The 16,087-nt window shown below is 46.1% G+C and overlaps 1 protein-coding gene across 1 annotated transcript in view; it reads left to right on the top strand.

Moving 5' to 3' along the window:
• LOC144376373 (xyloside xylosyltransferase 1-like) overlaps positions 1-16,087 on the top strand; it is a 156,577-nt gene that overhangs the window by 20,375 nt on the left and 120,115 nt on the right. The window contains 1 exon segment of the mRNA XM_078043912.1: positions 4,990-5,137. Within this exon segment, the coding sequence (XP_077900038.1) occupies positions 4,990-5,137 (148 nt within the window).

The raw sequence follows: 16,087 nt of genomic DNA, 5'->3' as shown, positions 1-16,087 counted from the left end.
CTGCCTGCCTGTCTGAAGCAGGAATTGCTCAGGTGCTTCCTTTTGAGTGTCACTTGTAAAACTGCAGTGTTCTTTGGAAGTCATAGGTCATGCATTGAATGATTCTCACACAAAGAAGAACAAATCAAGGAGACTGATGAGGAAGATCCTACAGCTGGACAATCTGGTAACAGATCCTACAGCTGGACAATCTGGTAACAATTGTGTTAGTTAACTTTTTGTTGCTGGAACAAAATGCCTGAGAAAAACAACTTAAAGGAAGAAAGGTTTATTTTGGCTCAGTTTCAAAGGTTTTGGTCCTTGGTCATTGGCTTCATTGCTTTGGGCCTGAGGTGAGGCAGAATATTATGGCTGAAAGGCACAGTAAAAGGAAAGATGCTAAGCAGACCTCAGGCTTTCCTGGGAATCTGGTGTCTTTCTGTGCTCAGTGCCAACTCCTGCCATCTGCTTTCTTGGCTCTGAGAGCGAGTCCATGACCTGGCTCCCAGTGGGGCTCACCAGGTGATAAACGGACCTTCCTCACTGTGAACTAAGGGCTTGGCATTGCCTTAGATGCCCAGTGAATGTTTTGAGGAGCCTTGCTCCTCAGAGCTCTCTGTGCCCGTGAGCACTGGGCCAGGCTGGCTGAGGTGCCCACTTCTGGCTCTGCTGTGGCTGATCACTTGGGCTTCCTGTGTTGGATTTGTCTAGAGTGTGCTGTACATGGTGGGATATGAGGCAGTCTCTTTTTTCCCCTCCTCCCTCTTGAAAACTGCCTTTCCAGAATTCTTTCTAAAGTTACACAGCTTTCTCATTATATACTTTAATTTGAACAACAAAGTATAGTTTGAGGATACTTCAGCCTGAGTGGGGGAAAAAAACTGTAGTCATTACTGAATCTGGATAGTTCTAGAAGTCCCTTGACAGTATTAAAAAGAAAAGAGGCAGAGAAACTTAACATGAACTTAGTTAATTATTTCTGGTGGGAGGCAGACCTCATAATTATAAGTGTGAAGTATTGTTATAAACAAACATTTCAAAGATCACTAATAAAAGGGGGATTACTAAGTGGCTACAAATATATGATTATAGGCTGATGGAAAAGCCAGCTGCCTTGCTGCTGTGAACGTGGCAGTGTGGTGGGTTGGGGTGGCACTTCCAGTACCAACATCCTACAGGGTTCACTGGGGGCCACATCCCATCTTCTGGACACCTAGTGAGGGTGACATGCTCTGGGTGGTCAGCCTCACTCAGGTGGATAAGTATGCTTTTGTTGATGCAAGTGAAGGATTTCAGAAAGAAATTATTTCATAGGCTGGGTGGGAAACTAATGTTTTTAAATAGGATTTTAAATTTTAAGTATGTGTCTATAAATAAATTAATAAAGGTTACGAATGATGATTTGACTACGTCCCTAAAAATTATAAATTTCATTTGATGTACGCCATTGCTGTGCATTGTCTCATTGGCTGATTGCCTTTAGTATGAGAGCCACTTTTTATTCCTGATTTCCTGGGTTTTATGGTAATTCTTTCTATAGCTCCTTAGGGGACTTGAAAGAAGAGGAAGGGAGGGCTGGGGATGTGGCTCAAGTGGTAGCGCGCTCGCCTGGCATGCGTGTGGCCCGGGTTCGGCGCCAGGCCCTGGTCTGGGGGCTCCAGAGTATGCCAGATCCCGATGCCGTCCTCAGGCAGGTCACAGTTGGAGACCTGTCTGTCTTGGGGAGGACTGGGCATTTTGATTCACACTTGCAGTGTCTGTGATTTGCTTCTTGCTGCATAAGTACATTCCCTGGAACATATTAATTTATCTTTAAGTAGATTTATTACATGAAATATTCATTGGAGTAGGCTTCACAGTACAGCTCTTAGAACAAATGTACTGAGTACAGTTTGTCCTCATAAATCTATTAATGCTGATAGATGCAGTTGTCGCCTGGGAAGCTTTAGGGTGATGTGGGGCCGGTGGGGAGGACGCTGGCTGCCAATTCCTCTCTACCTCCCCGAGCTTGGCTGCGGCTGCAGCAGGCCCTGCTCTGGGCACAGTGCACAGCCTTTCTCTCCCTGTTGAATTGACGTAGAGGCTCCTCTTCTGTGAGAGCCCTTTGGTCAGCTTCCAGCTTCTTGTGTCACTGCAGCTCCCAGTGGTGGAGGAGACGGGATGAGGCTCAGAGGAAAAGCTGGCTCAGAGCTGTGACTGGTCTGTGAGGAGTGGGGACTCAGGGGACCAGAGGACAGGCACAGGATGCTAACTAAGGCTTAGGAATAAAAGCAGTGTCACAACCCCTGAGCTGGATGCTTGTTCCAGATAACCCTACGGGCCAGCATAGGAGGTAGTTGTTGTCACTCCCATGTTACCGGTGAAGAAGCCGAGGCAGAGAAGCCTAGTCACTTGCCCTAAGTGCAGTTCTGTAGCAAACTTATGTTGATAGCCTTGCATTTATATGGCCAGGGTCTGGACACAGGGCATGGGGCAGTCACAGCCTCAGACCTCAAGGAGTATCCCCTCTTGCAGATATGGAGACAAAGGACCTGGGGAGCAAGTGCCACAAGAGCGGTGAAGCCCTGTGTGAAATGGGGTGCAGGAAGGCCCTGGTGGATTGTGGGAGGCTATGGGAAGCTGGAGAGGAAGCTTGGAAGACTGGATAGGAGTTTACCAGGCAGATGGGGGCTAGGAGAAGGAGTTCCAGACATGGGAAGAGCAAGGACAGGTGTAGGAGGACATAGGATATAAAGGGGTGGCCACCAGGCGGATGCCCCTTGCCTGGTTTAGTTCTGTTCAATCCCAAAGGGCGGTGTCGGGAGGTAGGCAAGACCACTATTATAGAAGCTCCTAGTCATTGCTGGGAAGTTTGGGCTGCAGCTGAGGGCACCAGGGTGCATGGGAGGCTTTGAGAGCAAGAGAGAGAGATGAATTTTGTCTATTTGGAGAACATTTGCAGAGGTACAGCAAAGGCTGCTTGGAGGGGGTGAAGTAAGCCTGTCAGAGAGGTCACAGACAGGGTATGTCATTTAGGATTTATATTGGGAAATAGCAGGAACTGGTCTCCACTCCCCATCTCAGGCTGAGAGGCCATGGACATGAAAAGGTCAAAGTGAAACAAAGAAACAAAAAACCCAACAGCAGCAATGACAGCAGCAACAAAAAACCCAGAAAAGGGACTCATCTGCCAACTCAACCAGTATCTTAGAAATATCTGGAAACTTCCAAAGGACTTTTATAAAACAATACAAGGTTAAACAAAACAAGTTTTATATAAAACAAGTTTTAGTGAATGATGAGGATGGACCAAGGTGGTATAAATGTTTTTCCAAGTTTGATAGTATTTTAGAAATTTAAGGAGACCTAAGGACAAAAGCAACCATGTGAACTAAGAGAAATATTGGTTAAGGAGAGATATAAGAGAAACAGAAATGAGAGAGATATTTCTGAGAAGACCAAAAATAGAACCTCAATTAGGGAAAAGTAGGTGGAGCAACTTAGCATCATCTCAGGTCTGTGAAGACAACCTAAGGCTTGGGAAGTGCAGGGAGTGCAGGAGGCTCGAAACCAGGGCAGTGGGTGATGGAATGGAGCCCACCAGTCTGAGAACTTCTCAGGCACTGCCCACTGCTGACCTCTATGCTGCTGGTTGGGCCACTGTCAGCATGAACAGGCCAGTCACGTGATCACGTGGCTTCCCCTTTTGCTGCTGGCACCTGTTCAGGTGGATTCTTGGGCTGGGAGTTGGTGTAGTGGTGATGTAGGTGGCACCTAGTAGGCTTGTCCTATCCTGTCAGGTACCAGGGAAGAGGGCAGGAGGAGGGGATCACCAGTAGATATCCTAGAAGGGCAGAGGAAGGAGGGGAAACATCCAGGCTTCTGACTTGAGTGCTTGTTGGGTGTAGAGGAATGACTCAGGTGCTCTGGGGCACCTGGAGCAATGGGAAAAACCTGCAAGACAGATGTGAGCAGAGCACGTGGTATTGTGATCGTACAAGGCTACGGCTGGTGTGGGATGGACTTTCACTTTCTGGAATAGTGTCAGGCAGGAAAACTAACTGAGGGTCCTGTCAGTACTCCTGTCTACCATCATCTTAGGACATGGCATCTCCCTCCCTTGCTGGTCACTGATCAGGAGAGGATGTGTTCATAGAGAAAGGAACCTGGGGCTGATCTGGACACCAGAGTCCTGACTCTGCATTTGTTAGCTATGTGACTGTGGCAGTGGAACCTCTCTGGGCATCTGCTTCCTCATTTGTAATTTGGAAGGTACAACACTGATGCCTGTCTCTCGGAAGTCTTGGGCTATCATGGGGATCAGAGAGCATGTGGGAGAGCAATTTGCAGAGCTGTGGCTGGTGGCACCTCTAAACCTCGAAGTGCTTTGAGGGTTAGTGGCAACTCGTTATTTCTTACACTTCTCATAGTCCCTCAGAGTTTCTGAACACTCAAGAAATGCAGGTTGAGTTGGCAGATAAGTCTGCCTCAGTGCTCAGCATTTTCCTGGTTCCTTTTTCCGGTTGCCAATATTCTCAGTGTTTGCAGTTTTGGACAAGGGAGGTAGAACTGGAGCATCTCATGGGCCTGTGGCACACGTACAGTGGCCACTAGGAGGTGGTGGTGACCAAGCAGTATTAGCCATCCAGCCATGCTGAGGCTGAGAATTCTAGGATCAGGGGCTTTATGGCTTCCTGTCCTTGGACACAGAGCTGGCCTTTGGTGTGACTCAGCTTGAGGTTCAAAAGCAGAGGCAACTGGGAGCTGTTTCCATTCCCTGTCTGCCCTCCCCCATGGTATCCCCGTCCCTTAAGTAGGACAGTCTCTGTGTAACCTCAACTCTAACTCCTCATTGTTCCCCATTTTCTTAGCTCTAAGTTGCCCCCACCCCAATCCCCATCATCATCTTTTCTTGGTCCCTGGAGAGGACTTGTCTGTTTCTGCTTCCTGGGCTGAGACGTGTGTTGGGTGCTTGGAGCCCAGGGTGAGAGTGGATTGGCTGATTGCTGAAGTTTTCTTGCCCCACTACAGGTCATCTTCCACGATGTTGCTGCGTTAACGGACAAGCTCTTCCCTGTGGTGGAGGCCATGCAGAAACACTTCAGTGCTGGCTCAGGGACCTACTACAGTGATGCCATCTTCTTCCTCTCAGTTGCCATGCATCAGATCATGCCCAAAGGTAACGTGGACTGAGGAGCCACAGCCCTGCGTTGTCTGATTCTGTATGCATTTCCCTGGTTCCTGTGTGGCAGGTGCCCTGTCTCAGGTGAAGAGCTCTACTGAGATGTGTGAGAGAGGGCTAGGAGTCAGCCAAGCCCTGTCGGCAATAGGGCTTTTTGCACTTACAATTAAAGGTGGTCCCTGTTTTTTGTGGCTCCTGGGTTCAGGTCATGAAAACATAGTTTGATGGCCTGGTCAACCAGGGACTTAGGAGGTGAGAGTTGAACCTCACCTCCTGTTGTCAGTATCATATTGCAGGGAAAAGCAAGCCCATCTGTTTTGACTGAAACTCCACAGGTGAGTTCTAGTATCAGGGAGGTCTTTGAATGGTCTCTTAGTTATAAGACAAGGACTCAGGGGCACCAAGCAGGTGAAGGAGAAAGGAGGACAGGGTGAACTAGCATTTGTGATCCTTTACAGAAAATGAAGTGAAGCCACCAAATTCTACCCCATTCCTATGAGGTGACAGGTAGGGCTGCCTAAGGATTTGCTTCCCTTGCCTTGGGTTATAGACCCACTTAAGTAGCAGAGCTGGGATTTGAACCCAGGTCTGTCTGGCTTAGAGTCCTGCAAATAGCAGCTACTTCTATCTCATTAGGTGGCCGGTACGAGACCACTGTATCTGCCGGTGCAGGTGCCATGGGCCGCTCAGACTTGGGGAGGCTGGTCTCATCTCTGACCAGTCATGTATGTGCCTTTGGCTGAGCTGCTTTGTCTCTCAGGACCTCAGCTTCCTCACCTGTAGACTGAGGCCTGCACCAGTGAGCTATTGCAGCCTGCATTCTGATCCAGGGCTCATAAAAATCTCCCTAGGGTTTGTGTTGTTCTGGGGAGCTAGGGGAAGACGAGTTTCATCATCACCCGCTCCACTCTGGCACCCCATCTAACTCCTCAGTGTCTTTCTTGACTTGCTTTGTGTGTCAGGGTTTGGCATAGGATTCTGTTTAGTCAAAGAGTTCCATGGGCTGATCAATTTGAAATGGCTCAGCTAGAAGGGTGGTAAGGATCTAGTCTGACCAGTCCTGTCATTCTGCATGTGTGATTGGCCTTGATGCCAGAGGACAACAAGAGGTACAAGAAGAAGCCTGCTGCCCAACTTATGGTACCTCCTTCCCTCCCTCTGTCCACTGCCAGGTCCCTGCCTGCTGGGAGCTGAGCTCTAAGCCAGGTTGTGCTTTGATGTGCCCAGCAGGAGGTGAATGGCAGCTCTCTCCAGTTATGGGGAGAATCAGGTGCTAAATAAAGAAGGGCTAGATGACAAGCTAGAGAGTTGCCTGGCCACCCTGGCTTTATGATGAGAAGTGTTAGCCAGGAAGGCTACTCTGGCCTTCTCCCACTTTGTTAACTTGGTAGCTTGGGCTTGCTTGGGGGCCATGTCTTCAGAGAACAGGCTGTGGTGGGAGCTCTGCCATGGGTCAATAGGTGGTTCATCATGGGGCCCATCATGTGTGGGCTGTGGTCCTCCTGGGGCTGGCATGGGAAGGTGCAGCTAGTTGTTTCAGCCCAAGCACCCAATCTTTTTGGATTTTTTAGCTGAATGATAATGTGCTTCCAGAGATTCATTTTTGCTTATGCCCAAGATCTACTTTTTAAGAAAGGAGACTTTGGGAGTCACTAAAACTTGATAGTCATAAAACAAATGGGCAGCACTGGAGCTTCCTGTGGCGTCTGGGGCATGTTCTGCTAGGAAGTCTGGCTGCCGCTCAAAACTCCATGGAGTTGCCAAGTTCCTACTGGGTAGGTCATTTGGAATTCCTGCAATTTTCAGAAGGACACCGTGTTTTCACATCATTAGTGCTGTCTTGAGATGGTGGAAGTTCTTTATTATATTCTTTTTTTATATTTCTTTTTTAATCTTAGAAATTATTGTTCTGTGCTTTGGTTAATGATTTTGTTCTAGAGTAATTGCTGCATTCATGCTATTTTGGTTGTTTCATTTCTTTTTTCCTTGTTTTTTTTTTTTTGGACTGTGAATGTAACCCAGCAACACTTTACCACTGAACTACATCACCAGACCTTTTTATTTTTTATTTTGAGACAGGGTCTCACTAAGTTACTGAGTGTCTTTCTAACTTGCTGAAGCTGACCTCAAACTTGTGATCCTTCTGTCTCAGCTTCCTGAGTCACAGGTGTGCACCTCCAAGCCCGCTACTATTTTATTTGTTTTCTAGTATTCTTTTTTCCCTTAGGAAAAAAATGAGGATGGGGTGGGTGGGACCTGAGCACCTGGGCCACATCCAGGAAGGTTGGATCTGCTAAGCTGCTGCTCCTCTGAGTTAGGAGTCTGGAGTTTTTGTGTAGGGTTCCTGAAATGCAGGTTCTTTCTGCCTCAACTTCTCTTTTCTTCCCCTCTGTAGAATAAGGGTCACCCTTCTGTATCTAAACTACTTTAAAAATAGATTTATTACTTTTATTCTTTTTTTTTTTTCCTGGTGCAGGGAACCTAAACTAGGACCACTGAACCCACCCCAAGCACCTGTTTACTTACTATTCTATTTTAAAAGTAACATCCATTCATAAAATATCTGAGAACAACATTAAAACAAAAGAAAGCTAGCTGGGTGAGGTGGTACACGACTGTAGTCCCAGCAATTAATATGATCAATATTAATAATTCCTTGATCATCTTCTAGCATTTTCCCCACATGTGCCATTTTTAAAATTTAGGCAAATTTGGAGTTATTCTTTATATTCAGATCATTCTGAGCTTTTTATATGTAGAGCTGTGAAATTGAACTTTCATTTCAACTAAAAGTGAAGGAAATGATACAAGCAAAACTATGTTATCGTTTTTCTAGTTAATGTCACACATCTGTACAGTTATAATTTTCGAAAATTTTTGGAATGGTTCAATGAATGGATGAAATTTGATTCATCCATTTATCATGTCCCTGTTTTCAGCTAGCAGGATGCTTACTGTTTTCTTTCTAATACCATAAATTAAACTGTGATGGTTGTCTACATGCATAAAGATCGTCTTGTTAGGACAAGGGTAGAATTATGAGGCCAGAGGTGATCTTTACAAAGCCAGCACGTGTCAACTCCCCTCTCCCCTTTGTGTTGTCTGTACGGGTAGGTTCTATACAGTTTTCTAGGTCCATTAGGGTCTGACCTCTCCTGGAGTTCAGGTCGCCGCAGGAGTTTCAAGTCAGTTGGCATCCTGCTTGACAGGAGAGGAAAATGGGGAGTTGAGACTTAGGCCACTTTGATAAGTCCTGGAGTGGGCTGGGTCTCCCCCTGGGTTTCCAATCCCTCTGCCCATGCCCATTCTGATGTTCTGACCTAAGGCCCTGTCCCTATCCCTATACCACTGTAGAACTTGGCCTCCACATCTCTCTTCTTGCCCCCTTGCTGCAGCCCTGCACTTGGGACCTGGCTGGGACAGGATTGGGATCAGCAGTCTCATGTGTTGTGTGTGCCCTGACTGCTCCCTTTGGAACAGTACAACCCAAAACCACATTGGCAGAGCTGTACCCCAGGAGGAACAGAGGAGCCCTGCCAGGCGGGACATATGGGTCGGATTTTGGTCAGTGCTTGTCTTTCCATTGCTTGTTTGAAGGGTCATGTGGCTGGCTGGCTGGCTGGTTCTGTCGTTCCCACAGCAGCCTGTCCTCGTGTTCTCCACAGCCTGAAGCCATTCTCTGCTCTTCTCTCACACCCACAGGGCTTTTATCTCCTTCCGTTGGTATTAGCTTTGTCACCAATGGAAGCATTTTATGTTATGGAAAGGAAAACATTTTTGCCCAATTGGAGCTGGAGGGAGCAAAAAGCAGCTCCTTCAGGACTGCCAGCTTTCCTTCCCGTTGTCACACTGCTCTGGGGAGCCGTCGGCTCCAGCCTGGTGACATGAGGGAAAGCTGCCCTGGCAAGCTGGGCCCAGAGGCATGGTCTGTGGTTGTGGTTGGGCCTCCTGGGCAGGGCAGGCAGGTGCCAGACAATCAGCAGTGCCTCAGACCAGCCAGAGTCCCCCAGGAAACTTTTCTGTGGTCCCACATGCACCCTGGAAGGTCGTTGTGTCCTGTGGTCAGCATGAGTTGGTAGACAGCCATGGCCAAGGGTCTGCTACTGGCAAGATGCAGTGCCAGCTGCTCTGGGAGTCTCAGGGAGTCTGTTGGCTTATGTTATAGGGCAGAGTTCAACAATTAGAACAGATGACATGAAGACTGACACAGTGTGGAGGTGGGGGTTCAGATGAGGAAAGGTCATAGGCATCTGACAGGAATGAGGAAGGCTTCATGGAAGAGGTGGCAACCTGAGTTGTGCCTTATAGGGTGATAAACAGGGTAGAGAGTGCTTCAGGCAGACAGAACAGGAAGCTGGGATGGGCAGCTAGGAAAGGCTATGGTGGTGTGTTGGGAAATAGCGTAGTTCCCGTTATTAATGAGTTCATTAGCACTCATGGGAAGTGGAGAGAAGACCAGGAGGAGGGTTGAGACAGCCTCTATGGGCATTTTTGACATGGATGAGGCTGATGGACCTCTGCTTTAGGAAAGCTGATGTGTCTGTGAGGCATAGATGTTGGGTCCAGTTGCAGTTTCCTGAGAGTCTGTGGGTGGGCACTGTGGGCAGCCTGTGAGACTCAGGTAGACTCATGGTCTCAAGCAGCCAGAGAGTGCATCTGCTTCTGTGTACTGAGTTGGTACATACAGACGATGAGGTAAGGGGTATCCCCAGCTGTGTAGTCTCCCTCTCTCCATGAGAGCCCAGTCCTGTAGGGGTCTTTGTTCTGGCTCCACAGGAGCAGTTACTAACTTGCAGGTTTCAGATACTCTGTGGGTTCAGAGCACAAGGAAGTGAGGCCGTTATGAGAGTGGCTGGGGCAGGCAGTCTTCCACTCAGCTCCCATGGGGGCCACAGGTTCCGGTAAAACCAGTGCAAATATTCCTGCCATGGAACCACTTGCCTGTCAGTCCTTTGCACTTTTGTGTGAATTAGCCCCTGAGGTTGCTTTCTTTTGAACATTGAATTGAGATTGATTCCCAAGGGAATGAGAGATATAACTATGTTTGAGGTAGTACGTGGCCTTTGGTACAAGGCCCTTAAAATTCTTTATTTTCCCCCCTTAAGTGAAATTCAGCAGATATAGTAAAAGCCATATTTAGTGTGGATTTCTTTGTTCTATGCCAGCCATGGGAGGGGTTTAGTGTTTTCACTGTTCTTTCCTATCAGCCACGGAAGGCTTTCAGGGCTGGTTTATAGAACTTTATAACTTTGTGCAGTTGTGAACTCAGATCAGGACACTGTTGATATTCACTTATCCACCATGAGACAGACATGTTCTGATGGGATGTGTGTGCGTCCTGGAATCTGAACAAGAGTGGCCTTTTTTCAACCACCACCCCTATCAGCCTCAACACTGGAGAAAGCCAACACAAAGCCACCTAAACTCACTGATCCTGTATGGAAGTGCTGGTTCCCACAGTTAGCCCTGTGGCTGCTGCTTGCTTTCAGGTTGGGTGGCTTGAGGATAGACCAGGTGGTCCCTCTGCCCCCTACTGTTTTGGCTGTCTGATATAGGGAGAGGATAGCCTGCTTCCTCCCTGAGTCCATAGCAAGGCAAGGTAGTTGGCTTCTAGGACCCTTGTCTATTAGTGGGTGCAGTACCTGGGTAGGAGGTCACATGCATGAGTGTGGTTTTCCTTCTTTCTGAAATTTTATTTTGACTCTTGAGGCAGAAATGAGCTAAACCAGGGCTGACCTCAGTGGGACAGGGGCAAGGAGCCCTGTTTCTTCTCTCTTTTCTCCCTTCATACTACCGTGGGCTGGAGGAGAGTGAGATCTTGCTAAGACTTTGGCCTAAGTCACATTTCTTGCTTGTTTTCCCAGAGTTCTGCTTAGCACCCAACTGATAATAAATTGGTGCATGAATTTCTCATCTGCCATTGTTCCTGATGTGTCTAAGTGTCTTAGAAACCTCTTGGAGTCCCTGGGCCATTCCTGACTTCTCTGAGCAAATAATCTAACTTCTCTGAGTGAAAGTTTTTCATGAAGTGGAGACGATGATGGCATGGACAGGGATGTGGGGAGACTGACTGGATGGTGTGTGAAGAATCCTGGTACCTGAAGAATCCTGTGTGAAGAATCCTGCTCTGAAAGTGACAATTTTAGGGCATTTCTTCTTGGAAGGTCAAATGGGTATCAGCAAATCAAAATCTCCCAGAAGTCCTAAGGTTAAAAAACGTCTAAGTTTGTGTAACTCAGCATTATGGTTTAGCTGTGAGGTGTCCCCCAAAAGCTCATGAGTGAGGCAGTGCAAGAAAGTTTAGAGGTAAAATGGTTGGGTTATGAGAGTTTTAACCTAATCAGTGCATTAATCTCCTGATAGGAATTTAACTGGGTGATAACTGTAGGTAGGTAGGGTATGGCTGGAGGAGGTGGGCCATTGTGGGTGTGCGAGAGCTGTCTCTGCTTCTTTATCATCATGTCCTGAGCTACTTTCCTACTCCGTACCCTTCTGGCATGATATTCTGCCTCACCATGGGCCAGAGTAATGGAGTTGGCCATCTATGGACTGTGAGCCCCTCATAAACTTTTTCTACTTGTTGTAGAAAAAGTTGAGTCTTTTGGTCATAGCAATGAAAAAGCTGACTAAAACATTCAGCATTTCTTAAACACAAATGACCACACAGAATGCCTTTTTGAGGAATTCCCATTCCTGTTCTGAGAGGGGGTTGTTCCTCTGAACTCCCTGTAAACAAGACTGCTCTAAAATAAGGATAATAATTAAATTCGTGAATGTGGCTCTGTTGTAGTGTCAGAGAAAAGGCACTTCCTGTCAATCTTCCCTTTCCCTGCAGCATAGCTGATAGCACCTGTAGTTGAGTGTGGCATTTTACTCACCTGGATGTGTCCACCTGGATTACTTTCTGAGGGGATTGGAAGTAGGTTTGGGTATTCCTGGAGTTTGCCTTGGGTCTAGGTGTCAGAAGGTTTTTTCTGGTTGCTGAGTCATGGCAGAGATCATGGGGACAGGCTTGTGTGTTTCTGGTGGCACACTACTGATGGAGCAACCTTGTGGCATTGACCAACCAGGGATTTCAGAGGAGCGTGACCCAGAGGATGACCAAGGGATGGTGATATCAACTCTTGAGGGGACTGGGCCTGAACGTGAGATTCCTTCTCTTCTGGAGGGGTGTCCTGGGAAACAGGAAGCAGATCTCTTCTGAGTGCCTGAAAGCCACCAGGTTACAGCTCCCCAGAGCTTAGGTACCTCTACCTTTCTGTGAGCCATGGGCAAGGCCCTGCTTCTCAGGTGGCAGGCAGATCTTCGCCTGTAGATTGAGGGATTAGGTAAAATCCAGGTGCAGGCTGATGCCACAGACCATGCTCTGTGTGGCCATTTTATTGTCCTCAGGGTGGTTTTTGATCCCTGGGCTCTTGGTTTCTTATTTTGTTCTGCCTGCAATATCCCTTACAGGCATTTGTGTGTGACTCTGGGCCTGACACTCTCTCCATTCCTTGAAGGGGTTCTGGCTTCAGCTCCTGGGTGCTCTTTCATGTACTCTACTGGGCCACAACAGCCCTGCTCCCCCCTGCTCCCCTTGCTGGGACCCCATCCCTGCCACACACAGTGATACCCCTCGGCTCACTCCCTCACCTCCTTCAGACATGGCCCCTCAGGGAGGCCATCTCTCCATCCTGTTTCAGACGTACTTGGCTCCTGGCTTAGCCGAGGATGCCCCTGACTGACAGCGTTCAGCATGGCATGAGCTCGGGAGTTCTCATGTGGAAGAAAGCTGTGGAAGAAACAAATATTCAGGAACTTGCCTGAGTGAAAACATCTGAGTAAATACTGATCAAAGGTTGTAAACATGTGTCCAGTGATTTCAGTGAAAACTATTTTCTGGCAGCTCTTTTAGAGCATATCTGAAGCGTTTGAGTCCTCTTCTTCTGAAGGACAGCTGAGCTCATTTGTCATAATGTGCTAAAAATAGTAACCTGTCATAGGCCATTTTCTACTGATTTAATGCTAGAAGCTCTTTCTTTGCCTATAAAAATAGTTGTCATATTGGTTGAACAGTAACATCTTCAGTTTGACCCCCTACATTAGATTCTGACCTTTTAGGATTCTCTTAAAATTCTTGACCATTAGTCAAAGGTGTCAACTGGCTTTTATTATTGCCACGAGGTTTACCAGCTTGCATTCTAGGCCTCCTCTCACCACGGAAGGGTCTGGCTTCCTCTGCCATGCACTAGGGTAGGTGCACTGTTTTGCCCTATTGGAGAGAGAACCCAAGTGAGTGGATACCCACAGTGCAAGAGGTTGGAGGTCAGTGTAGCAGACTTGGGCTATGTCTGGATTTTGGGAGACCCATGAAGCCGATTTGCATGGAGAATGGACTAGATTGTCAGTTATGTCAGAGTTCAGAGGGGAAGCTTCGAGGGGGATAAGGAGGAATTTGCCAGAGCTTGAGGTTGGGGGTTAAGAGTGGAAGCCAGGCAGTGCAAGCCTGGGCAAGGGGTTTGCTGGGCAGCCTGGGTCTCAGCTGGGCAGTGGCTGCTGCCTCTTTGGATGATGTCAAGTCCCACACACCAGTGCACTTGCCAAGCACCTCTGGGGTTGATGATCCTGTGCGTCTCCTCTTTGTCTCTACTTTAGTGCATTGTCCCCCGGAAGAATACTCAGTTTCCATACTCATCCCATGCAATTGCTGATGACTAGGTCCAGTTGGTTAACCATCTTGGATTGAATCGCAGGCCTGTGTTTCTCTTCTTTTCCAGCCAGTTCCTCTGGCTGTTAGATATCCTTTGAGATGTTGTAGTCCCAGATCCTCTTGACTAGCTTGTGTCCCCATTTGACTTTTTTTTTTGTTTCTGTTTTTGTTTTGTTTTGTTTTTTGTTACTGAGGATTGAACTCAGGGGTGCTTAATAACTGAGAAATATTCCCTCTAAATAAAATATATTTTATTTAGAGACAGGGTCTCACTAAGTTGCTTAGGACCTCACTAAGTGGCTGAAACTGGCTTTGAATTCATGATCCTCCTGCCTCAGCTTCCTGAGCCATTGGGGTTATAGATGTGCACCCCTGTACCTGGCTCAGCTTTGTTTCTTGCTTCCCTCCCACACTCATCCTGGGCTCCATCTGAGTTGGCCATGTTGTATATTTTTCTTGTTTAGCCATGCTGGTGCTTTTTAGACCTGTGTGGCTTCCAAAGCCTGCAGGGGCAGCCTTTCACCCCTCAGTTGTGGCATGCAACACAAGTTTTTAAATTGAATAAGATTGACTCTTCACATTGACTGCAGCTTGCTTTGCTTCACCTAATAACATGATAGATGTTTTTGCTATCAGTGTGTGCAGCTCTATTGCATTGGTGAAATTTACTAATTTCTTGCCTTTTTATTACAAAAAATTGGTTGAAAATTGTTGGCTCATAGTCCAGGAAGTACAAAAGGATGGACCAGAAAATCTCCTTCTCATCCTGACTGCTGCTACAAAGTCTTTAAAACTCTGGAAGGGTTTGCACGTCATTTTTTTCACTTAATAATACATCCTGTTGACAGTTCTGAATCAGTGTACATAGGGATGCCTCATTCTTTTAATAGCTATAAAATGTTTCATTGCACATAATTAATTTATCTAGTCTTTTGTTGAATAAGATGATTTTCATAAATATTATATATGTATAGAATATATATAATTTTAAAATCAGCATATTACAGTGATGCAGCCACATCAATGTTTATAGCAGCTCAAAACTCAATAGCTTAACTATGGAACCAATCTCAGTGCCCTTCAACAGATGTGAATGGATAAAGAAAATGTGGTATATAAATATGATAGAATATTATTCAGCCTTAAAGAAGAATGAAATTATGGCATTTGCCAGTAAATAGATAGAGCTGGAGAATATCATGCTAAGAGAAATGAGCCCCAAACCAAAGGCCAAGTATTTTCTCTGATAATTAAGTGCAAAGAAAACAAAGTGCAGAATGAGAACCAACAAAAACAAGAGACAGCCAGAAGGTACCCCTCAAAGACTTCAGATGTTGGTATTATCAGACACAGATTTTTAAAAAATGTGCACTGACCATGTTGGAAGAAACAAAAGACAAGCTTGAAAATAACTGTAGGAAGCTATAAAAAAAAAGTTGCTAATTCACAATAAGTAGGGGATAGGGAAGAATAGAGTAGGTTAGGTAGAGGGGAGTGAAGGAGAGGAGGGGGTCTGGGGGTAGGAGGGATAGTAGAATGAATAGACATTATTACCCTATGTACATACAGAGCTATACAACTGGTGGGGTTCTACATCATTCACAGCCAAAAGAATGAGAAATTATCCTCCCATCTATGTATGATGTATCAAAGTGCATTCTACTGTCATGTATAACTAATTAGAACAAATAATAATGATAATAATAATTACTTTAGAAAAAATAATATGGTGCTTATTTTCTTGTTCATAAGTAACATTTTATATATTTGATATAGTTACTTGTGAACAGAATAAAACCACCATATTATTTTAGTTACTGTGAATAAGATAATAACCACTATATTTTAAAATATTTATTTATATTATATATTTATAATGTTACTTGTGAACAAGAATACACACACCACATACACACACACACATACACACACACACACACACACACACACACACACACACTTATTTTGTTTTTCAGTATGTTTGTTAGAAAAATTCCTAGAATGAAATTGCTGGGTGACAGGCATGTGCATTTTAAATTTGATGCTGGCAGGTTGCCCTTCATGGGTTGTTGCCCTGTATATGTGTTGTTTATACCTGTTTCTATTTCCCTATACCCTGGATGCTTTTCTTGCCCCCAGTAAAATTTTGCTGTGTTGCTCAGATTGATCTCAAGCTTGTGGGCTCAAGTGATCCTCTTGCTGCATCCTTCTGAATATCTGGAACTACAAAAATTTCAATGAGCTCTGTATTTTAT

Source organism: Ictidomys tridecemlineatus, chromosome 3, assembly GCF_052094955.1.
Source record: "Ictidomys tridecemlineatus isolate mIctTri1 chromosome 3, mIctTri1.hap1, whole genome shotgun sequence".
NCBI classification, from domain to species: Eukaryota; Metazoa; Chordata; class Mammalia; order Rodentia; family Sciuridae; genus Ictidomys; species Ictidomys tridecemlineatus.
The sequence above is the reverse complement of the archived record's forward strand: the minus strand, read 5'-3'. Positions and strand labels throughout refer to the sequence as shown.